Below are 24,471 nucleotides of genomic sequence, written 5' to 3' on the forward strand. Positions count from 1 at the left end.
TGTCCCACCTGCTTCGCCTCTCACTCTGCTTACCCACCGCTCTTCCACGCTAGCCTTGCCTCTTTGGTGCAATGAGACAGCCAGGCTCTTCTGGATTCGAACTGCACCTCCCTCCAGACTACACTTGTATCTTGTGTGCTGGGGCAGTGTGATGAGAGAGGCTTTTCAGCTCAATCCAGTCCCAGCCTCGCAAGTGGAGCCTGCGCGATGCTCTAAGAGGGGTCTTCCCGAGGAAAGATGCTCTGCACCCGGATCAGCTCTTCCCCAGCCCTGGCCTGGCCCATGCCCCTCCTCACCACCAAGACGTGCTCCAGAAGGTCCAGGTAGCCGAGGGTGCACTCCGTCCCGTACCGCAAGGCTCTGGTGCGCACCTCCTCACCGACCTCGGGGTGATAGGATGCTTGCTGGAGAGAGAAAGGAACGTCGACATCTTAAAACAGGAAGAGCCAGCTGGCAAGTGGACCAGGCAGCCAGGTGGGGTCACTTGCTCAGCAGTGCTGTGTAGCCCAAGACCCAGAGGCAGGAGACCTTGATTCTGGAACTCCTCCCGTTTTACCTTCAGTGACCTCTCTGAGAAACCTTCCCTGCCTCCCCGGAGAGAGGAGGGGTTCTCCTCCACATTCTCCTGATACCTCCCACCTGTCTGCACTGCAGGTTCTCTGACAACACTTTGTGTCTTGCTTTTTCTAATGCCCGGAGGCCAGACAAAAGCAAGTGAATCTGGCCCCTCTTTCCTTCCTTTCTCCTCATGCCACCCCCCCCCCATCTTTTACTGAAAGGTAAGAAATTCCACGTGTGCTAAAAAGCCCAGGAAAGATTCATGACTGGGGCTTACAGCAGAGGCGGTACCATCCCGGGATCTGCCTCCCTCTCTCCGGCAGCGTGAAGCATCCTGAAGAGCCCTCTCTGCTCACACGCTTAGCACGCCCAGGTCCGCCCTCTGTGACCTGATCACACTGCAGTCACAGTGAGTCTCCCGGCCAGGGCTCACTGGCTCCTGGGAACGTTCAGAGAGCGAGCCCCCTGGCACCCTCAGACGTGCCATAAATAACTCATCTCGCATTATACGCGTTGAGATAAGCAGACCAGGACATACGGTTAACACAGCATCTGGCCCTTCGTTCTTGTACTTGGGACCTGCCGACTTGAGTCATTCGTGAGCTATCATTTCAGATGGTACGCCCATTCACGGGGCTGCCAGATGAACTACAGAACGTCCAGTTACATTTGAATTTCGAATAAACAATGAAAACTTTTAGCATAAGTATGGGGCAGCCTGTTTTTTATTTGCTGGCAACCCTACCCATTTAGCCTTTCCTCCTTCTACAACCTCACTCTGCAAAGAACTCGAGGGGGCTTACAAGAATACAAAAAATAGAAAACTGCAAATAAATCACAAGTCAGGACAAATACAAATTACACATTAGGATAAAAAGGTCAAGGTAGAAGGGGAAGCGTGACCCGCCTCCATGATCCCTCCAGTCGAATCCCTCTCCCCAGGACTGGGGGCTGTTGCGGGCAACACCTGGGAAATTTCCGCTTACCTGACCCCCCAAACCACCCCAAGAGGGGTGGGGATAATTTGAGTGGCCAATATCTGTCATTTATGAGCCCAGTTGTATTCATCTGAGGACTAACGGGCCAGGCCTTTAACCCCTCCTGCGTTTTAATCAGCCTCGCCCCCGTGTCTCCAAGTGTGAGGACAGAGCCCATATCTGGTTCGACAAGACACCCCTGGGGGAAGACAAGGGTTATGATGCTCCTCCAGTAGGTAACACGCAAGGCCCTCCTTGAGAGCTGTGCAGGGGCTGCTGGTCACGGCTGGTGGCTCTAACCTGGCAGATACCCTGGGGAGCGCAATCGAGCAATAATTAGGAGGTCAAATGCTGTGACATTCTAATTCTACTTCTGGGAGCCTGCCTAAGGATATCATCCAAAGCATAGGAGAAACGGATACACCCAAAGATGTTCACTGCAGTAAAGTTGATGATTTAAAAAAACTGCAGACAATCTAAGCATCTGATAGTGGGGGAAAGAATATATTCATTACCAGAGTATTTTGTGGTCAATAAAGAGTCTGTTATAATGGCTGCTAGTAACGCAGAAACAGTCATGTAACATTAATTGTAATCAGAGATATAAAATTGTATCTGAGGGGCTTCCCTGGTTGCGCAGTGGTTGAGAATCTGCCTGCTGATGCAGGGGACATGGGTTCGAGCCCTGGTCTGGGAAGATCCCACATGCCGCGGAGCAACTAGGCCCGTGAGCCACAACTACTGAGCCTGCGCGTCTGGAGCCTGTGCTCCGCAACAAGAGAGGCCGCGATAGTGAGAGGCCCGCGCACCGCGATGAAGAGTGGCCCCCGCTTGCCGCAACTAGAGAAAGCCCTCGCACAGAAATGAAGACCCAACATAGCCAAATAAATAAATAAATTAATTAATTTAAAAAAATTGTATCTGACATAGACGTATGGACATGAAAGGAAGACCAGAAAGAAACAGACATGAGAATAACCTTAGGGTGTAGGGAAGTCTGCATCCCCACCGGAGCAATTAGCGTAATCCTGTCTCTGATGAGTCAGTATGGGACCTACTGCGCCTCCGTTTCTGCCCTGCTCAGCCCCAAAGGTGGTGTTCAAATATGGCCATGTGGCGCTCTGCTTGGCACAGAGGGTTCCTTCTTGACCCACCAGTAGGCATCCCTGGCTTTCTATATGTTCTTATTGCATGCCCTTTCTGGCAAGCTGCCTCGTGCCCTTTCTGGCAAGCTGCCTCGTTTCCTTTCTGGGAAGGGATGGGAATACAGGAGACCAAAGGCAACATAAGTGTCAGTAAGTCCTATCCTAACAGGAGTCTCAGGGCTCAGCAGTGACTCTTGTCATCAAGTCTGGTGTTGGCATGTGAAGCTCTGGCTGTTATTTTGTCCTGCAAAATCAGGATGGCCTGATCTAGGGTGGGATAACAGTGAGGACCTGAGGCTGGGAAAACGGCACCGGTCCTTTAATCTTTAACCTCCTCCCCTGAAAACGGGAACGTGTGTGAGGGAAGAGACTTGAAAATCACAGCTGCTTTCCATTTCCCCCTTTCATTTCACGTCTGTAACGTGGAGACAAAAGTACCCATCACTCATCAACCACAGCGACCTCGAGCTCTATGGCTGGGAGGCCACGGGCAGCAGAAACAGACTAGCCCGGAACTCAGAAGACACGATTTCAGTTCTGGTTCTGATTGTAAGTACAACAGCTGTGTGACCTTGGTCATGCCACTTCACCTCTCCAAGCCTGTTTCATCATCCATCACATTAGGAGAATTCCTTTACCCTTCCCATCTAGGATCGAACGACAGAACATTCATGCCAGCCCTTCCAAAACTATCAGGTGCCCTGCATATACACCATGGTGGCCTTTAGGCCATATCTGGCTGGTAAATACTGTTCTTTTTTTTTTTTTTAAGGAGTTTTTTTGTTTGTTTTTGATGCAGACCATTTTTAAAGTCTTTATTGAATTTGTTACAATATTGCTTCTGTTTTTCATGTTTTGCTTTTTGGCCCCGTGGCATGTGGGATCTTAGCTCCCTGACCAGAGATTGAACCCGCACCCCCAGCACTGGAGGGCCAAGTCTTCGCCACTGGACCGCCAGGGAAGTCCCTGGTAAATACTGTTCTGACGGAGGCCGTAACCCCTTCGGGGAATTATCGCTTCTGCCACGGCAGATCCCACTGAGCGCATCAAAACTGTACTTGTGGCCTCAGGAGAGTCTAAACTCCCCGGCCCAGCGCACTCGGTCCTCAGGACAGTGGCCCGACCCTCTTGCCACCCTCTGCTGCACCGCCCCCCCCGCCTACCCCTGTTCCCCACGCTCTACTCTCCCCCACACCCAGGAGACCAGGAAATGCGGTGCTTTCTCCCACACCCAGCCCTTCAGCCTGGCTGCCTCACGCTGCCTCTGCCCAGGGACCCCAGCCCACCCTACCCTTGCCAAGGAACCCGAGAGGCCATCGTCCGACCCCGCACCAGCTCTCCCCACAACTCACTGCACCACAAAGAAGGGCCCTGTTGCTGAGGACATCGAGCTGCAACAGCTGTTCTTCCCTCTCTGTGGCTCAGCCCCATTTGCCCACCACGGCAGGGGGGCCATCGATCCATCACGGAGCAGAAGTCAGGGTCCCTGGGCCACAGCTGTCCCTAGAAGGGTGGAGGGCTGGGGTGGAGGTGCTCAAAGGGAGGCTATTATGGCTCTCTGGCTTAACAGATCAAAAATAAAGGGAAGGTCATAACGCTCAGGTCTCCCCAGCTCCTTCCATGAGCACCGGCTTAGGGCAGCGGCCCCCGCCGTCTCCCCAAGGATCAGAAAAGCTGCTCCAAGACGTCTGGCACACAGAGCAAAAAGGCAGATCCCTGACGTTCTGTTTGGTTCCTCTCACTCACTGCCTCACCCAATTATGGCAACACCCCTCCGGGTGCAGAATGGCTGCTGACCTATGGAAGCAGGAAAGGGTGCAGGCTGACGAGGGGTGTGGTTTTCCTTTGAAGGGCCTGGAACAAAATGCCACAGGCCTGCTTTACTACTGCCAGAGCGGCCTCCACTACAGCCCCTGTAAGAAGGTGTCCCGCCTATTTAGGAAGAACTGAGAGGTAAAGTGGGAGGGTCAGTCAGCAGGCCTACTCCATGCCCTCTCAGACACAAAACTGCCCCCGGAGAGTCACCTCCCAGGGGCTGACGGGCACACCTGCCTTCCCGCATAGCCTATTACACACACAGGTTAAGGTACCGAGCGGCTCCCTTCTACACATGGCCAGCCCCTCCCCCTCTCCAAACTGAACCCAACAGCTCAACCGTGACCGAACACTACCCTACCCATCCCAAACAATGCCAAGGCCTTTACCTTGCAAGCCGTCAACATATCTGACACGGCCTTCCGGCTCAGGTTGGCGGTGGCAATCACGTCCTCCTGTCGACACGAGTTCCCAGCTGCCACGGCTTTGGCTGTTGCCATGGTGATGCCTTTGGTCATCCTGATGGATTCCTCAGGTGATGATGTCTTTTCAGGTACCTCTTTGGACTGGAATACCTGGAAGTTAGAAATCGAAGTGCTGAAAAAATCAAAAAGGGAAGGACAGAAATAACTTATGCCTCCCCTACCGGCTGCGGCTCAGTGTCTGAAAACCGAGCCAGCCACGGGAAGAAACCGTCAAATGGCAGGAAATTAGAAATCTGAGTACAGTAATATCATTCTTGCTTTCAAGATTCCGGCGTGGATAAGCCTCACACACCTGTACTCGGCATTCATGGGGACAACGTGGGGAGGGAGAACGATCTACAGCATTAACTTGTTTGCCTTCGGAAACTGACACTCAACGTGTATTCGTTACCCCCCTCCACCGGGGCGGGGTAGGGGGGGCATTGTGCGGCTTCCCAGTTCTCCTGGCCCATTCCTGCTCATGCTTCGGTAGTTCCCGGAAACTCTGCAGCCCAGATGCTGGTTCCAGGGCAGGACTGACCTGGATGCATTGCTCTGGACTCAGCTCTCTCTCTTTAAGAGGGTGTGGGGCTGGGGGAAATGAAGCATTCAGTTTCTTCTATTCTTAGCCTTTCTTACAAATATAACTGCCTAATTGTGTGGAGGTGTTCAGGTCGAGTGTGCCGCGGTGACACTGTGAATTATTTAACAACACACACACACACACACACACCTTTAGAGCTGAAATAAATTAGCCAAGGTAAGTGAATATCCCACTTTAAAGTTCCACCTGCCAGTCAAGCCAGCCGTTTCTGCTTCCAGCCCATCTGCCATGGTTCTACCATGAGTGATGGGTGCCCTGGCTGTCCCTGTACATGAGGACTCCCGAACCAGGTGGGGCTGCTCTGTCTTCTGCCCTAGGCAGCCACGTTCCAGCAGGGAAGTCTTCCTGGAAGCAGAAAGGAGGACCCAGCCAGCATCCCTGCCATGTGCCAACCACTGTTAAACATCACTACTCCCCCCAAAATGAACATCTACTGTCAGGCTGCCCAGGATCACCCCTGAATGCTACAGTGGAATGAACACGGACAGAGCTCTCCACACTAACGTGGGCCTTGGGACACACGCTCCTTTGGAAACCTCCTGTGTCCATGAAAATGCACAGTCTGGGTCAATTCTAAACCACATTGGTATACTTAGGTCGACCATGTGTCTGTAATTTCCCAAGAAAGCTCCAAATTTCAAATCGCTTCCATTGCCACCATTAGGCCCACCCACACCTGTCAGAATGTGTGTCCAGACTTTTGGTAAAAAAACCCCCAGCCCGTGCAAGCAGGTTAGCACCAGGCAGCAGCCTTAAGGCCTGTATGTTTTAGTTTCTTCTCCGTGTGAGAACTAAGCACAACACCAACCAAGGCTGGATTCATTAAAAACAGGACAAGAGAACCCAAGCCTCCACCAGCAAAACCCAACAGAATTGCTTGTCTCTACTGCTGCCCTTCAGCGGCTTGCGGCCCTCACAGGTGACCCTCTAAAGACGCCTCCTTCCAAAAGAGAAGCTGAATCTGTGATCAGACCTCCTATTAAACAGAAATCTCAGTTTGAAACTACTCATTTTTAGCATATTTCTATTTCTAGGGATAAGGATGATTCAATCCACAATTGTCTCGGGATCAAAAGAACAGGAGACAATCACAGGTTCACCAGGACACCCTCGCTCTGCAACGGTGGAACAAGGTAAGAGCGAACATGGGGTCAGCGTCTCTGAGGTCAGACACCACACACAGAAGGAAGCCTGACGTTAGAGGGAAGTGTCCCAGGAAAAGGCATCCAGGTTTTCCTAACAGCCAACCTCAGACTCCCAAATCCGTACGTGTGCAGCAGTGTGAGTGTTGCCGGTGGCAACGGGAATCAGGAGGGGCTACGTGGCTGCACAGTGTACACACCATTTAAACTCAAGGCGAGGCCAAGCGGCTACACTGAATTTTCCCTTTACCAGGACTCTTCTGTAGCACTTTCGTTTCACGCTGCAATTTTAGTGGAATTAAACCTGAATGGTCCCAAGCCATACATTAATTCATTTCATTACAATGACAAATTGATCCTAGCCAAACTCTGAGGTCTGTTTCACATGGGGTCTCCATGATACAAACGTACCAGCAGGCAGGCAAGTGGGCCTCCCTAGCTCAGGTGTTCCAGGTAAAACCTCTTTACGCTAGAAGTCTCAGAGAAGCTGCACTGGGGTCAGCTGCTGGATGTGGACCCTGAGGGAGGTGACTGGTTGCTCCTTACCGTGAGCTCCTGCTTCATGTACTCGATGGTGGCCTCAAGCGCCCGTGTGCCCCGGGTGGCCTCGTCCTCCACCGCCTTCACGGTCTTGAGGAGGGAGGTGACATTGGTCACCATCACCTGCACGGGAAGAGATGTCAAGAGAAAACAGGGAGTGCGCTGAGGTCCCATCCCTCCTTTTAGTTCCGGATCTAATGCCACGAGTACCAGCACCTCTAAGTGACAAAGGAGCTCAGATGCACATCCTCCAATACTCTTGAGTGTGCATCTCTCACCGCAGCACCCCTGGCACGCTTGCCCCTAATTGGGGCTCCACTCTACCTTGGCGGCCCCCTTGAGCTGGTACATGGAGGGGTCATCGGCGGGCTTGCTGGCAGCTCCCTTGGTAGCACCAATGAGATCTGAGAGGGCCTTAGCCACGTCTTTGATGGCATTGATCAACACCACCTGAAAGAGAGCATGGGCCCAGCTGAGCAGGCTGTACCCAGAGCACACAGCCCAAGAGCAGGGCTCTCCATCAGCAGCTCCCAAACCTGCAGCACAGGAGAATCCCCAGGAACCACCCTTGGAGACTCTTGAGGCGAGGCTGGGTGGAAAACCAGATTGCAGACTTGAAGAAGCTCCCTAACGGAGTCAGATGCTGAGCCAGAAAGCAGGACCCCGGTAGATTTAGCATATTCAGAAACACCGCCTAGCTGGCGGCTCTGCTGACAAGCTGCCTCTGAAAGGATGAGGGCAGCTAAGCAGACACCCCAAGACGCCATGCCACACACCTGTGCCTGGAACTGGTCACCAAGACCACTGAGAATAAAATGCAAGCCTTCTGCCCTGGCCTGCAAGGCCTCCGTGGCAGGCCACCTGCGTCCCCAGACTTGGTTCCTGGGATCCTGACTCACTCAGCATGTTATAGGCATGTCGGTCTGTGTTTCTTCCCTATTGGAAATCCTCCCTCGTTCCAACCTCAGGGCCTCTGCTCTTGTTCCCCTCTCTGCCTGGAACCCGGCTTTTCTCATCCTTCAGGTCTCAGCTCAAACGTCATGTCCTCAGAGACCCTTCCTGACCACTCTAGCTATAAGCCCACCCCCACTGAAACTCCCTCAGCTTGCCCTGTTTTATTTATAGCACTTAGCAGTATGTGGAATTACTTTATTATTTATTCACTTATACACCATCTGTCTTCTTCCTCAACTTGGATGGAAGCTGTAGGAGGGCCGGCCTGGTCTTCTGTCTGTTGTGTTTTGCACTCAGGACAGGACCTAGCGTGTAGTGGGCCCTCAGCAAATACTCACGGAATGAGTGAATATACAGATGTGTACCCATGTAACACTGGATGGAACACAGTATCTTCACTCTTCTAACTGAACAGACACCACGGGCCACTTCTTCTGTGTGTTAGACTTGGAATCTCAAATACCAGGCATATTTAGGAATTACATGATATTGGGTATTACATTTAAGTTTTCTGGGTCCAGCAGCTACAATAACAACTCCTACTTCTAAAACAACAACTTCCCTTCGTTGAGGGCAATGTTCCAGATGCCGAGCCAAGAACAATGCGCATTATCTTATTTAACCCTCATCACTGCCACTTTGAGTGGGAACTACGTTGCTCGTGTCCACACTGGCAGAGGCTGGGAATGGCAGGGTTGGGATTCAGACTCTGGTCAGCGTGATCACAAGGGCCATGGTCTTCACCTCCACACTGTATTACGCTCTATGGCCCTGGCTGCTCATCTACAAATGGGGTGAGCAGTGCCAGCCCTGCCCATTTACCGCACTGCTGGCAGGATGAACTGAATAATGGACGTGAAAACGTCTTAGAAACTCTAGCGTCCCAGAACCTGCAAGCACAGCCACGCCATGACTGCCCAGCCTCCCGACCCTCCCCGTCTCCATCCCGTGGCTTCTCACCCACAGGGTGCACGGGATCTCTGTCAACCTCTGAAACCACAGGGCAGCTCGGGCTGTGACGGGGCTCGTGAGGTGGGGGCTAACGGTGGGGACCACCATGGGGAGGCGCAGAGGGCAGGTGTGCTGCCGACACCTGGCGTACACTGTCCCATCCCGGGTCACCGCACAGCGACCAGCGAGTGGGCACACTTTTCTGAGGGGACATCTCCCACTGGCGGTCTCAAAAGAAGTTGGGCCCTAGGACATCTAGACCATTTGGGAGTTTAAGCCTCTAAGCAATTCGATACGTTTCTCTGTATCCAAAGATTTAAATCCTCCCAGCTGATTCATTCCAAGTTGAGCCGGACTAGGGGAAAGTGTGGGTTCCATCCCCACTGATGCGTTTTCTAGCTTTTCCTTCCTTCCTCCGTGGGGGTAAGAACAATACCCAGGCAGAGACTTCTGTGAGTGCTTCGCATTCTGGAGGCAGCCAATCTGAGCTCTGATGTTATCAAAGAGAAAGCCAGCAGAAGGAGTAAAAAGCCAACAGATGGAATGTTTCCTTTATGGAGCTCCGCTCCAGCAGAAGACATCAGGAAGGGAAGGGTCACAGCCGTGTGGGAGCAAAGCTGGTGGCCCTGTGCTCACCAGAACAGTAGCTGTTGTCAACCCTGGCGCTGGATGGTAGGAGGTTCTCTCTTCAGTGTTGTCCAAATGGGCCGAATAGGCTCGTTTACTGAGTATGATTTAAGCAGTGAAAACTGAAGTGTTTACCACACTGGGGTTGAAATAGCAGAGGGGTTTTTAAGTTTTGCACTCGGAAGTGGGGAGAATCCATCAATGACGGCCACGGTTGGCTGTTAGTTCAGCAAGAGCTGAACTGCTTTGCTGGGTATCTACGATGTGTGGGAGCAGTGCTTGGTGTGTAGGTTTCAAAGATCAATAAACCATGATTCCTGTCCTTGAGGAGCTGATGGTCTAGGCTGGGGAACCAAGGACCAGGTAGGCAATGGCAGTGAAGTGGCTAAATCCAAAGCAGAGCGTCACAGAGCGTGGAGCCCTTCCCTGCCCCTCAGCTCCTCTCTCCCCTCCCCTTCAGAGCCAAACTTTTCAAGTGGGGCGTCTATACACACTAGCTTCCTTCCTTCACCCGCATCTGGCCACTGCTCACTTACAGCTCTGGCTGGGTGGCCACTGCCCTCCACGGCCCTGGGCCTGGCTCTCAGACCTTTGTCTTTCTTGCTGCCTTGGCTGCATCTCTGGTGGGTTGCAGCACTCCTTCCTCTTAACATCAGGCCCCTGGCCTTCCTCCTACCAGCGGCTGCTGCTTCTCAGTCTCCTTAGGTATCTCTTTCTCCTGAAGATGGTCCTCAATAGTGGATTCCTCAGCTCCGCCTTGATCCCTTCTCCTCTTCCTTCCGCAGACGGTGGTTGCAGTCACTGTCTGTCGGCCAATAACCCCTACATCCACATCCCCCAAACTGAGCAGGCTCAAGCCTACACACTTGTGCTACCTGAGTGTCTCTCTGGAACATCCAATGCCACACGCTGCAAACCAAACTCACCTGCATCTCCGCCTGGGGCAGCCCTCCCTCCGGGGAGCCCCAGCTGGGCACATGGAGCCACCGTCCATTCACTGATCTAGCCTGAAACGCGCAGTCATCCCGACCTCCCGCCTCTCCCTCATCTCCAACGCTCACTGAGTCCAATCGTTTACCAAGCCCGGCTGAGTCCTCTTTCTTTTTTTTTTTTTTAATTTATTTATTTATTTTATTTTATTTTTGGCTGTGTTGGGTCTTCGTTTCTGTGCGAGGGCTTTCTCTAGTTGCGGCAAGCGGGGGCCACTCTTCATCGCGATGCGCGGGCCTCTCACTATCGCGGCCTCTCTTGTTGCGGAGCACAGGCTCCAGACACGCAGGCTCAGTAGTTGTGGCTCACGGGCCCAGTTGCTCCACGGCATGTGGGATTTTCTCAGACCAGGGCTCGAACCTGTGTCCCCTGCATTGGCAGGCAGATTCTCAACCACTGCGCCACCAGGGAAGCCCCCCGGCTGAGTCTTCTTTACAGACTCCTCTCAAATCTTCTGGCTTATCTCCATAGCCACGGCCACACCACAGTCCATGCCACTATCCTGCCTACGTAACTGCTTCCTACCAGTCCCCAAAGCACAGACGCACCCGTGCACACGTTGTCCACTCCCAAAGGTCCTATTTTGCCTTTGCTTTCTTCTGAGGCCTTGCGCACAGTGTCTGTGGGACCACGAGGCCCGCCCGTACCTACCTGGGTCTCGGGGTCGTCAGAGCCCAGGCTGGCGGCCCCCAGCTTGACCACCTCGGCGAGCTGGGTGATGGTGGCCGCCGAGGACTGGGCTGCCTGGGCCAGCTTGTCTGGAGTGGATGCAGCCCCGGAAACCAGCAATTTCGTGTCTTCCACCAAGGCCTTGGCTGTCTTCAGAATGTTCTCCCTGAGAAAGGCGGGAGAGCACGGGGAGGAGGAGAGACAAAGGGCAGAGCTTGGTCACTGGTAGTTAGGAGGAAAAGAAACCCTTCTAGGGGCTTTTGTTAAAGGGCGTTGAAGAAGAGAGGTGATGCGTTTCTCCCCCCTTAATAGGAGGCTCTCATCTTCCATGTAAGAGAATTAGGAGAGAGGAGAGGAAAGTCAGCCCAGAATTCACATAGTCGATTAATGGTAAAGCTTCAATTAAAGATTCAGGCTCATCAGTTTGGCCCCCTTCCCCCTACCCTGTAGCTTCTTCCCTGGGGTTCCTACTATCCCTGAAAATATGTCATAGTTACAGGGACGTGTGAGGACACATGGGTCAGGGGACCTTGCCCTGGACATCACAGCCCCAGGGGCTGGGTTCTGGAAGGGGTGACAGGGCACTGGGAATCTCCTCCCCTGCCCAGTCCTGGGGCTGAAGAGAGAGGAAGAAAGGTGCTGGACATGTGGTGAGGACATGTGGGGTCTCCAGCAGCAAACGGAGACCCTGGTACCAGTCTCTGAAGCAGAGTCTCACGAGTCTAAAGAGCCCGGGAGAGACAGCAGGCTCGGAGCTTCACTGTTCACTTAGGTAAGAGCTACATGCCTGCCTGGGCCACTACCAGTCCTACTAGGGATGGTGAAAAAATCAGAGGCACAGCTTTTTAGCTTAGAAAGCAAAAAGATCAAAAAGCTATCCTCTGCTGGAGCAGACTGGATTTAGGCTGTGAGAGGCAAAGCTGGAACACAACTCTGTTTGCAGTTGAGAAAAGGCACTTATTTTGATTACGTGGGTCACTTCCCCCACTTGAGCGTCCTGTTGAAATCAAATGGATATAACCACATTTCTGGCTCTTGGGCAGCATCTCCAAAGTCCATCAGGCCATACTGAACCTCTCCCCATCCAGGAGCCCACAGGACAGCCTTCACTCCCATACCTGTGGTCTGCGAAGGTCTCGTTGTTCTCTGCGTTCAGGGTCCCTGCAGTCGCAAACATGATGGTGGTGTCCAGGTCGGCGATGATCCCAGACACAGCAGTGGCAGCTGTGATACATGCCTGGGTCCCCTTGTTCCCAGCTTGGAGAGCTGACAGCACCAAAGACACCTATAGGCAGAGAGGAAATGTCAGGGGGTGTGGAAGATGGAGAAAATATAACCCATAGGTTTTCAGACTACAAAAAAAAAGGAAACACTGCAAAGAATGCTCAAAAGATAGAAGAGGAGGAAACTCTTCCAAACTCATTTTATGAGGTCAAAATTACTCTGATACCAAAACCAGGCAAGGATGCCACAAGAAAATAAAATTACAGGACAATATCCCTGATGAACACAGAGGCAAAAATCTTCAACAAAGTATCAGCAAACCGAACTCAACAATACAGTAAAAGTATCACACACCATGATCAAGTGGGATTTATTCCAGGGATGCAGGGATGGTTCAACATCTGCATATCAGTCAATGTGATACACCACATTTACAAAATGAAGGGTAAAAATCATATAGTCATCTTAATAAATGCAGAAAAAGCATTTGACAAAATTCAACACCTGTTTATGATAAGAACTCTCAATAGAGTGGGTATAGAGAGAACATACCTCAATATAATAAAGTCCACATACAACAAGCCAAAAGCTAACATCATATTCAAAGGTGAAAAGCTAAAAGCTTTAGACAAGAAATAAAAGTCATCCAAACTGGAAAGAAGTAAAACTGTCACAATTTGCAGATGACATGATATTATATGTAGAAAACCCTGATGACTCCATAAAAAAAAAAATTTAGAATAAATGAATTCAGCAAACTTGCAGGATACAAAATCAATAAACAAAAATCTATTGTGTGTCTATACACTAACAACAAACATCAGAAAGAGAAATTAAGAAAACAATCCCATTTACAATTGCATCAAAAAGAACAGAATACCTAGGAATAAATTTAACCAAGGAGGTGAAAGACCTGTATATTGAAAACTACAAGACATCAAAGAAAGAAACTGAAGAAGGCACAAATAAATGAAAACATATTCTGTGCTCATGGATTAGAAGAATATTGTTAAAATAGTAGTTTGGTAGTATAAAACACTACCAAAACCAGTATGCAATTCAATGCAATTCTTATCAAAATTAAAATGGGGGCTTCCCTGGTGGCGCAGTGGTTAAGAATCCACCTGCCAATGCAGGGGACATGGGTTCAAGCCATGGTCCGGGAAGATCTCACATGCCATGGAGCAACTAAGCCTGTGCACCACAACTACTGAGCCTGTGCTCTAGAGCCCACGAGCCACAACTACTGAGTCCACGTGCCATGACTACTGAAGCCCGCACATCTAGAGCCCGTGCTCCACAACAAGAGAAGCCACCACAACGAGAAGCCTGAGCACCGCAACGAAGAGTAGCCCCTGCTCACTGCAACTAAAGAAAGCCTGTGCGCAGCAACGAAGACCCAACGCAGCCCAAAAAAAAAAAAAAAAAAAAATTAAAATGGCATTTTTCATAGAAAATGAACAAACAATCCTAAAATTTGTATGGAACCATAAAAGATCCCAAATAGCCAAAGCAATTTTGAGAAAGAAGAACAAAACTGGAGGCATAATGCTTTCTGATTTCAAACTATATCGCAAAGCAACAGTAATTAAAACAGTATGGTAATGGCATAAAAAAAGACACGTAGATTAATGGAATAGATAGTCCAGAAATAAACCCATTCATATATGATCAATTAATTAATGACAAAGGAGCCAAGAATATACAATGGGGAAAGACCAGTCTGTTCAATAAATGGTGTTGAGAAAACTGGACAGCCACATGCAAAAGAATCAAACTGGACCATTATCGTACACTATACCAAAAAATTAACTCAAAATGGATTAAATATAAGACCTGAATGTAAGACCTGAAACCCCTAGAAGAAAATATAGCTGGTCACTTCCTTGACATAGGTCTTGGGTCTTGGCAATGAATCTGACACCAAAAGCACAGGAAACAAAAGCAAAAATAAACAAGTGGGACTATATCAAACTAAAAAGTTTCTGCACAGGAAAGGAAACCACCAACAAAATGAAAAGGCAATCTACTGAATGGGAGAAAATATTGATATTTGCAAATCATATATCTGGTAAACATATAAAGAACTCATACAACTCAATAGCAAAAAAAAAAAATCTGATTTTAAAAATGGGAAGAATACCTCAATGGATATTTTTCCGAAAAAGATACACAGACGGCCAACAGGCACATGTAAATATGCTCCACGTAATTGTCAGGGAAATGCAAATCAAAACCACAATGAGATATCACCTTACATCTGTCAGAATGTTAATTATCAAAATGAAGTAAAAAGTGTTGGCAAAGATGTAGAGGAAAGTGAACCCTTACGCACCTTTGGTGGGAATAAAAATTGGTGCAGCCCTATATGAAAAACAGTATGGAGGTTCCTCAAAACATTAAACATAGAACTACCATGTGATCCCACAATTTTACTTTTGGGGATTTATTCAAAGAAAATGAAAACACTAACTCAAAAAGATATATGTGCCCCCATGTTCACTGTAGCACTATTTATAAGAGCCAAGACAAGGAAAAAACCCAAGTGTCCATCGATGGATGAATGGATAAAAAAAATGTGGTACATATACACAATGGAATATTATTCAGCCATAAATAAGAATGAAATCTTGCCATTTTTGACAACATGAATGGACATCAAAGGCATTATGCTAACTGAAATAAGTCAGAGAAAGACAAATACTGCATGACCTCTCTTTTATGTGGAATCTTAAAACAAAAACAAACACCAAGCTCATAGATAGAGAGAACAGACTGGTGCTTGCCAGAGGCGGGGGATGAGGGGTAGGAGAAATGGGTGAACTGTTTTCGTTTTAGTCTAAATAAATTGAATAAAAATGAAAACAAAACAAAAAAACAATCAAACTCATAGAAAAAGAGGTCAGATTTGTGGTTATGGCAGGGGGTTGGGTAGGGTGGGGTGGTGGTGAGATTGAAGGAAGGTGGTCAAAAGGCACGAACTTCCAGTTTTAAGAAAGTCCTAGGGATGCAATGCACAACATGATGACTATAGTTAACACTGCTTTGTGATCTTTATGAAAGTTGTTAAAATCCTAAGAGTTCTTATCACAATGAAAAAATATATAGACATGTATACTTTTTGTATTGATATGAGATGAGGGATGTTAACTTACTGTAATCATTTCATGACATACATAAGAAAGCATGATGCTGTGCAACCTAACTTAAACAGTGCTATATGTCAATTATACTTCAATAAAACTGGAAAAAAAAAAAAGGTAAAACAAAACAGAACAGTGAATTTTCTCTCCGGGAGTCAATGCGGCTCAGGGGTTACCAGCACAGTTTGGAGTCAACAGCCTGCCTGAATCAGAGCACTGCCATTTGCTGGCTACACGACTTGGGCAGGCTGTTTCACCTCCCCAAGTCTCAGTTTCCTCATCTGGAAAAGGGGGCTATTACTTCTTGCCAATCAGGGTTGATGGGAGGAGGAAGTGGTGGAAAAATGCATGTAAATTACTAGGCAGGTAATAAGGGTTTACTAGAGGGTAGATGCTACTCTACTTGATGCTTCTGAAATCACAAAGAGGGATAAGGATCAGGCTCCCGTAAAAAGTGTGGCTGTTTCTGTCCCCTCTGATCAGGTTTTCTGTAGAACAGCCCTCTGCTAACACTTGTCACTCCTTCCCTCGGCTGCCTCTTGTCTAGAAGTTCTTCACAGTGGACCCCAGAGAGGACCCCTTCGTGTAAACTCTCCACCCACCACTCCCTCGCACCATCACCTGCCACCAGCAGTTTGGCTAAGGTGTTCACTCCAGTGCCTTCCACGCCAGAAACCCTCTGCTCGCACCTGTCACCCCTCCAGTGCACCCTCATGTCCCTAAAGACACCTTCCTACAAGGCAAGCTGGACTCACCACACCCCTGGGGACAGCTCTCCCCCTGTTGTGGAGAGGAGCTGAGCTCCCTTCACAACTGGATCCCATCTCCCAGGCCTCCCCCCACGTTCCTGCCACACAAGCCCCCTCCTCCTTCCTTCCTCACCCACCCCCTCTCTTGCCCTTTTGGGTCTGCCCTCCTGGCTGGACACAATCACACAGACACACCTAGACAGGTAAGAAAGACGGCAGGTGGAGGTGGGAGGGCAGGAGATGGGCAGGGCAGAGGGATGTAGCAGGAAACTGCCCAAAAGGCTAGATGCTCTGCCTGAGCCGACCCCCTGCCTCTGACCCTTCTCCTGGTGTCCTGGGTCAGGGATCCTCTGCTGGAGGAGCAGTAAGACGGAGGCCAGCTCAGGAAGACCAGGCTGCTTGGCCACGCTCACCAGCACCACGCAGCTTGGACCCCCTCCTTCCCTCCCTCGTGCTCCTGTTCCAAGGTTTCCTATGGGGGAACTTGGCACGAGTAACTTCAACAACAAGGAAGGGCTTTCAATGGAGGGAGAGCGCCTTCCTCGAGCTGAGAGATTTATTTCCTCATCCTGGGGAGGCCAGGGAGGCCTGGACAGTCCTGTGGGCTGCGGGAGACTGATGTCCGGCTGTGGCAAGGGGCCTCGTACAGAGCAGCCTCTGTCCAGGCAGTTTCCAGGGGAGGGTCCCCCCTCCCACCCCTCAAGTCCTGCTGCCAAGCTTCTCAACGGTGCAGAGCTCTCTGTCCTGCGACCCAAGTGAAGGAGAGGGAAACACCAGCAAAGCACGGATGCTGCCGCCGGCACCTCAAGCGGCCTGCACAGCAGCTGCCCTGAAAAATGACTCTGAGAAATAAGCCAAGCAAAACCATCAGCAAACTGTGGGAGAGTCAAGGAACTACTGGGAACGAAGGGATGTTCAGAACGGGGCGCTGTGAACCATGGAAAACTTCCAGGGAGAAGGGAGTGTTGGAGGACAGAGAGACAGGGAACAGCGCCTAGAATTTACTAAGCGTTGAACAGTGTGCCTGGCACTGTGCCAGGCTCTTTGACCCGTATCGCTGCATGTAATCTACACACCCCGTAGGCCAGGTATTCTCTTTCTTCATCCTCCCTTTACTGATGGGGAAGTTGAGGCTTGGCAGGGTGAAGTAGCTTAGCTGAGACCCTAGAGTCCCATGCACTACGCTATGTGATTCTCTCTACAAACAGCTGCCGACAGTCAGAAAACTTCCTGCCAGCTCCTGCTCTCCCGTCACGGTGCCATGTGACTTCGCGGGTGCCAACCCTCCTCACTGCACTGTCTCATCTGGAAATAAAGAGGTCACAAAAGAGGAGCTGTGGGTCCTTCTTGCTCACCCCCAGCACCTGGGAGCCTCTCTGAGAAGGGAGCCTGGCGGCAAAAGTGTGCAAAGGGGCTGCAGGGAGCGGCTCCTGGCACTGACTGTGACTTGGGACACCACCTGGCCAGTCTGTCCACAGGAGAGACTTCCAAGTTGACCGCCAGGGCCCTGACCTCTGTGGGACTGTCCCTCTCACGCTCTCAGTTTCTCAGGACCACAGATCACCCCCAGCTGCCTGATGTGCCCCGGCCCTGGGGAGACCCTGGGTGGGAGGCAAGACGATCAGACCTAACCCAGCTGGCTGGTTTTTGGCTTAGTTTCCTGGTCTGTCCCTGGTCTCGGCGGGTCCCGCCTGCCCTGAGGGCTGCTCCTTACCTTCTCCGTGACCGCGCGGGCACACTCGATCAGCTCCCTTTTGGTGTAGCTGTCCGTGGGGCACACCTGGAGGGCCCCCGCCTTCTGCACCAGGAAGATGCAGCCGTGGCCCAGGTCCTGCACCCGAGTGCGAATCTGGAAGCCAATCTGTGGAGGCAAGTCCGGGGTGGGGAGGGGGAAGCATGATGGCCCTGCCATCGAGGTCTTCCCTACGTGGAAAATTTCTCTTACATCCTAGGGGAGCCTGGCTGGGAAAATTCCACTGCTATTAGGAGTCTGTGTTTGGTGAACTATGGAATTTGGTTGATTTTGCTTCTTGTTTTAGAGACTGTAAAATACCCGCAGCCCCTAGTAAGCAAGCTTAATAATATTTGTTACCTTTTCTGGTGTATTTCTTTACCTATATCCTGAGCCACTAGGTAAGAATGTTAATTAGATGAATTCTGTGGGATTATTCATTCAACCAGTGTTTATTGAGCCCCTACCGTGTGTCAGGGCCTCTTTGAGGCAGGTAATGTATTTAATTTCATTGATTTCTCACAAAAGCCCTAGAGGGTAATTAGAAGTTCAGAATATATAGCTTTAGTATAAAGCATATTTTAAAGTGTTCAGATTCTTGCAAAATTGCCAGGTTTACCAACCAGAACGCCCCCTTCCTCAGCTGTCCCATAGAGCGAGAGTAACCATGCTGGGCCCAGGTTCCCTTTCTAGCAAGCCAGGTTGAGGTTTCCTTAAAAAATTACATGTTTAGAGCTGCCGGCTTAGCAGGCGTGCATTCTTTTAATGACCCCTGGGTTGTGTGATTATAAAAGGTACTTTGCCTGAAAGAAGCCAAATAAGTTCCACTATGGATAAGGTGCCAGCTGTCTCTGTGGTGTAGTCAATTCCACCTCCACTGCCCAAAGCTTGCATTCTTCTGGCTTTGTTTCACATCAGTTTTCATGTTTGTCTGATCAATACAGCCCAAGTAAGCAACTAAACACGGAACAAAACACCTCTAAGCTAAGCGTTATTTTCAAGAATCCACAGTAGCCAGAGGCTGTGTGCTGATCCTTCCAGCGTTTCTCAAGAAGACTTACTAAAAGAACCTGGGAATTCACACACCTGGGAATTTGGGCCACCTGGACGCTATATTCTAACCTCATCCCAAGAGTCAGAGTTTAAGGGAAGGCAATTCCAGGAGTGAGAGGGCTGCAAATGCTCACTCTATTATTGAAACACACACTGCTTTCAGGGAAAAAGGTTATTCCCTTAACCCTTTAAGGCCCGAAGGACGTTTAAGTCCATTTGGTAAAACATTCTCCTGACCCAGGAAGCTGAGCTTCTGCTCTTTGGGGTGTCTTCTATTCATACATGAGCAGGTACTACAAAAGCTTTGCAATCAGGCAGGGCTTCTTGCTGACCATCTCCACATGGAATACGACACGGGCTTCATGCCAGGATCATGCAACCCCACAGCGCTGAAAACAGATCTGGACTAGCGCAGCATCAAGACCGCCACTGAGAACTAGAGAGGCTTGAATTCAGCCCACGCGGTGGCAAGGCCATTTAAGTATATCTCTTTGCTGGGCATGTTTACTGATTTAAACACAAGGTCAAGCTGAAGCAGGGGGATGCCCCAGTGAAGTTTTAAACTCAACCAGGCTCTCAAGGCTTTTCAGACCCATACAGTGTAACCCTAAGTACTCAAGGGTCAGAGCTAACCCAAAGGCAAGAGCTCTGCTGTCAAGGATGAGCACAGGTCTCTAAAGGATAAGATGCCAATGGGGAAGTCAAGTAAGGGGGAAATGGAGGAAGAAACATTCACAGACTTTCAAATAAAAGAGACCTTATGAGTTCAGCCTCCCCATTTTACAGACGAAGAGACTGAGGCCCAGAGAAGTGATGTGATTAGCCCAAGATCACACAGCCAGTCCCTGGCAAAGCCAGAGGAGAATTCAAATCTTTCATCCCAAGCATGGTGCTCTATCCATTAGATCAGTGTTTTTCTTTTCTTTTTGAATTTTATTTATTTTTTTACACAGCAGGTTCTTATTAGTTATCTATTTGATACATACTAGTGTATATATGTCAATCCCAATCAGATCAGTGTTTTTCTGATTTGATTTTTTTCCACTTAGCAGCAGAACCCTTTCCCACCCCCCAATAAAATCGCTCATGGAACCTCAACATATAAAATGGAAGTAATTTGTTATTACTATACTCTTCCTTTATGAGTTAAAATGTATATCCTTGACCCCAAAAGTCAACAATGAGGCTCGGTGATCCGAAGACAGGGTTATGAAGGCCAGTTACAGCCTCGGCCACCAGCTCATTTCTGCATTTTGCCTTGGCAGCACAGGGTGGAGAATCGTGTTCCCTGCATAAAGCAAAAGGGAAGAGTGTTCTCACGGTTCCGCGACCACAGGAGGCAGGGCAGACGCTCCACCAGCCTGAGGCCTGCACAGAGCCACCCACCGGCCCAGGGTAAGGTACGGGTGGCCCCCAGTGGGTTACCACTTTGGCCTAGAATACGTTCAAGAGCCCATGCTGCTTTTCCTAACAGTTTTTATATAAATAATTACATTATGTTTAAAAAGGGAAACTTGAGTCGAACAGACGCAGAACTTCCAGAGCACCTCGCTGGGTCGGGGGTATGAAACCACCGTGCCAGAAAAGAACGAACCTGTGCCAGGTTCTGGAAGAGCCTTCTCCGTGCACCCCTCCTGCTCCCTGCACGGAGCCGAGCCTGAGCTTTCTCTTTGCAGAACAGGGCACTAGGACAACCACAGGCCACCTAAATTGCTCCCCAATCACCCCGGGGGTGGGAGGGAGAAGGCACCCGCTCCTGAGCTGTCGCAAACCTGAAACCTATGGACAGATGTGATAAACAGTGGGAAGACAACCCCACCACACTCTCATTCTCCCTCAGCCCCCTCAAAAGGCTACGCTATAAAAACACAGCCCAACATCCTGACCCTCAGCCTCCTTCTTGGAGATGACATCATGCATGTAGCAAGGGATCCTGTAAATGCAGCCGTGGAGCTGGCACGGTGGTCATCAGGGATGAAATTCCAGTTAGGAAGCCCGAGGAAGACCAGCACCAGAAAGCAAAGGGATGAAAGCAAACAAATGCAACCGTTGCAAAAGCTTTGGAGTCCTTAGTCAACCCAGGGCTTGGTCCTGGAGTCTCAGTGTGTGCCAGGTCACACAATTACCTTTTACATGCCGGGAGAACCCCCTGAGGCTTGGCTACACAGACCTCTGACAGATGTGGCTGCATGATCCTATATGGACGCATGCAGGAGAGATACGGTATTATGAAGGACTAGTTTTGAAATAGGCTTCACTCGCTTATTTTCACAGGCTCAGAGGGCTGAATGTAACCGGAAGGGATCGCAGGATGCCAGCCCCACCCCTGCTCTCAACCCATCACCCACCTGGGCAGCAGAAAGGACCACAGGCCTTGCTTCTAGCTCTGCCCTCTCCTGGCCACCAGACTCTGGGTGAGCACACTAGCCTCATGGGGACTTGGTTTCCTCACCTGCGACACAGAACCTGCCCTGCCCACTTCCCAGGGCTGCGGATGACCAAATGGAAGGTACACATGCAGAGTCTCAGCAAGTAGAAAGTGACACATGAATGCTCACTATTGTGAAAAGCAGCAGCTTGGCGCAGGGCAAAGAGCAAGGATTGTGATGCCCGACAAACCTGGGTTCGAATCCTGACTTTTCTACATATCGACCTGTTACCTTTTTATTTACTTGAAACGTTCACTTATTCCAAAAAGTTATTTAAAAGGGGGCTTCAACACTAACTGTTGCAGCTGTGTGGTCCTGGGCAATTTCACAGAGCTCCCTGAGTCTCCTTGGTTTGCTTATCTGTGAAATGGGGAAGGATGGATGATTCTCGCCTCACACACTTGCAGTTGTGGGGCATATGGGCCAGCGCCCAGCATAGTATCTGCGCCGTATCGACTGGATGAACAGCTCGTGTATTCCTACCCTTCTCCACGGGCACACGGGTTAGCTAGGGCACTTAAGTGAAGGACCCCAGAATCAACATACTCTACGTTACTGCAATTTCATAGAACATTTTGTACTGCTGGAGGAACATCCTAGAAGGGAATGTATTTTTAAGGCTGTTTCAGATAAGGGCTTTAAAAATGCTAAGCTTCTCAAAGCAACACTAAACTTCTCAGCAAACATGACCAGCCCCCAACCCCCCACCCCCTGAATGATCCAACTTCCCACCAGTATTTATTATAAAGGAATGTTGCTCCAAGACATAAAACTTGGGAGTTTGAAATTGGCAACTTGAGTAAAGCAATACTTGAACCTCAAGAAAAACCCTCAATTCCCCCTTCCTGCCCAAATAAAAGTAAAATGGAGAAGATTGTCTCCTGGTTTTGTGCCTTGAGGGAAATTAGAAGCCTGGCCTTCATGAAGTTCTGGCTCTCATTTCAATTGGAGGGGGTCTAAGAAAAACTGATCCATCATCTGTACTGCCTAAAACTAAACAAAACGTACAGATTATTCTCAGGCTTTAAGATCAATTACATCTGAAACCAGGTCAAGTATAATTTGCCTGGGAGAGCTTGTGGAAGTTGGAAAGGCAAGAATGGATGTTATCTGACAAACCACAGTTTCTCCTTAGAAAATATGGCAGGAAAAACCAGTGTGTAGAGCAGAAGCAGGGCATCACTCTTCCACCTACAGAAAGTGTGCCTTGGAGTGGAAAGTTTTAGATAAGTCTAGAGCAGACAGCCATCTCATCTGGGGGGAGAGGCCTGTGCTTCTCACCACAGGCTCCTGACAAATGTTCCTGCCAGCTTTTAAGACGCAGTATTATAAGTGGTTATGGCAACGTGTCCTCAGAGACAGCACCGTCGTCACTAAACCTTTTCCCCGGCATTTACATTTAGAAGCCTGTGGCTCACGGTATCTACATTTTTTCCCTTCTTCTTCTTCTTTTTTTTTTTTTTAAGAGGAAACTCGTCATAAATTGCAAAGCCATTGGAGGGTTTTAACTTTTCTGGGGAAAGAAGTTATCACAGGGACATTAGCAAAAGTTTGAATTTTCCATGGAAAAACGAGCAGATAAAGCTCCAGCTCGATGTGCAGAGGGCAGAGCTAGGACTTTTCCTGTCATTGTCACATTCTGGAAAAGACCAAAATGCTGACTTGGCACAGCGGACTGCAGGACCGCAGTGAAGGGGGTGGCTTTTTACTTGCCCTGGATATAAATATTTTCACATGCTGTGATGTAGGGCCCTCTTGGGTATACAAATAATTCCACAGGCTTGGAATAAAAAAACTACATTGCTTCAGGGATCTCCTAACCTTCTCAGTTTTCCCCCAAATATCTGTCTGGCAAATGCACACAAAGAATTTTCCTTTGCAAGCCACTGGTAATTTTATATTCTTTCTGCTCCTTTTCACTCCAGGTCACACTGCTTGTGTGTCTGGAATGTAAAACACATCTCAAGATGTAACCGTGAAAAGGGGAAACCTTAATGGAAACACAGCTGCTACAAGGGCAGGGCCAGTACCTAAAGTAACTTGCTATTGTGCTTTTAGCAATGCATTTTCTTTCCTGGCTGCTTTGGCTTTCTTTTGTATTTTGCTTCAGTGGTCTGGGTTGCAATTAGAAAATTGCTTGTTTCACCCAGGGGGTGGGGTAGCTCATAAGAACTCAGATGTGGAAATGGCTCCACAAATCACTAGGTCTTCACTCAGTAAGGCAGGCAGGCAGGCCAGCGGTGAAACTAACCAAGGGAGACACATGTAAATTCCATCTTTAAAGATTTCTGGAGACAGAGATCCAAACCTCCCCCAAAATCACAGTCTCTTTTAGTTTTCAATCCTCTCGAAAAGCCAAACACTTCTTCCTTTTGTCCAACCAAACTTTCCCTTACTGTAACAGAAGTTCCCTTATGCTTGTTTCTGAAATTCAAAATTACATGTTAACCAAACGAATTATGAGTCCAGATGATCTTACTAAAAGAGGGAGTCTTTAAAAAAAAAAAAAATGATGGGTCTGTGTAAAGAAATCCACAGAATCTTATGCGGGTCTCTGATAATTTTTCTTTCCTGGTAATGACTTGACAGACTCATGGCAAATAGACTTATTCATGCTGCAGTCTAAATACTCAATCATCCTAAAATCTCAAAATGCAGGCACTGTTAGAAACTGAAGTCATCCCATGCTGGATATATATGTATGC

The 24,471-nt window shown here is 49.3% G+C and overlaps 1 protein-coding gene across 6 annotated transcripts in view; it reads right to left on the reverse strand.

The window, feature by feature from the left end:
- The window catches only part of TLN2 (talin 2), a 448,826-nt gene that overhangs the window by 34,533 nt on the left and 389,822 nt on the right, over positions 1-24,471 (reverse strand). For 5 of the 6 annotated variants that reach the window (XM_059913125.1, XM_059913126.1, XM_059913122.1 and 2 more), the window contains 7 exons: positions 18,267-18,413; positions 12,555-12,721; positions 11,419-11,602; positions 7,570-7,695; positions 7,252-7,368; positions 4,885-5,070; positions 297-404 (listed from right to left, as the gene is read on the reverse strand). In XM_059913125.1, the coding sequence (XP_059769108.1) occupies positions 297-404; positions 4,885-5,070; positions 7,252-7,368; positions 7,570-7,695; positions 11,419-11,602; positions 12,555-12,721; positions 18,267-18,413 (1,035 nt within the window). The remainder of the gene's footprint in view (positions 1-296; positions 405-4,884; positions 5,071-7,251; positions 7,369-7,569; positions 7,696-11,418; positions 11,603-12,554; positions 12,722-18,266; positions 18,414-24,471) is intronic. The other variant, XM_059913128.1, reaches the window with a different exon arrangement.

The sequence above is a fragment of the Balaenoptera ricei genome, chromosome 2 (genome assembly GCF_028023285.1).
Source record: "Balaenoptera ricei isolate mBalRic1 chromosome 2, mBalRic1.hap2, whole genome shotgun sequence".
Taxonomy (NCBI): domain Eukaryota; kingdom Metazoa; phylum Chordata; class Mammalia; order Artiodactyla; family Balaenopteridae; genus Balaenoptera; species Balaenoptera ricei.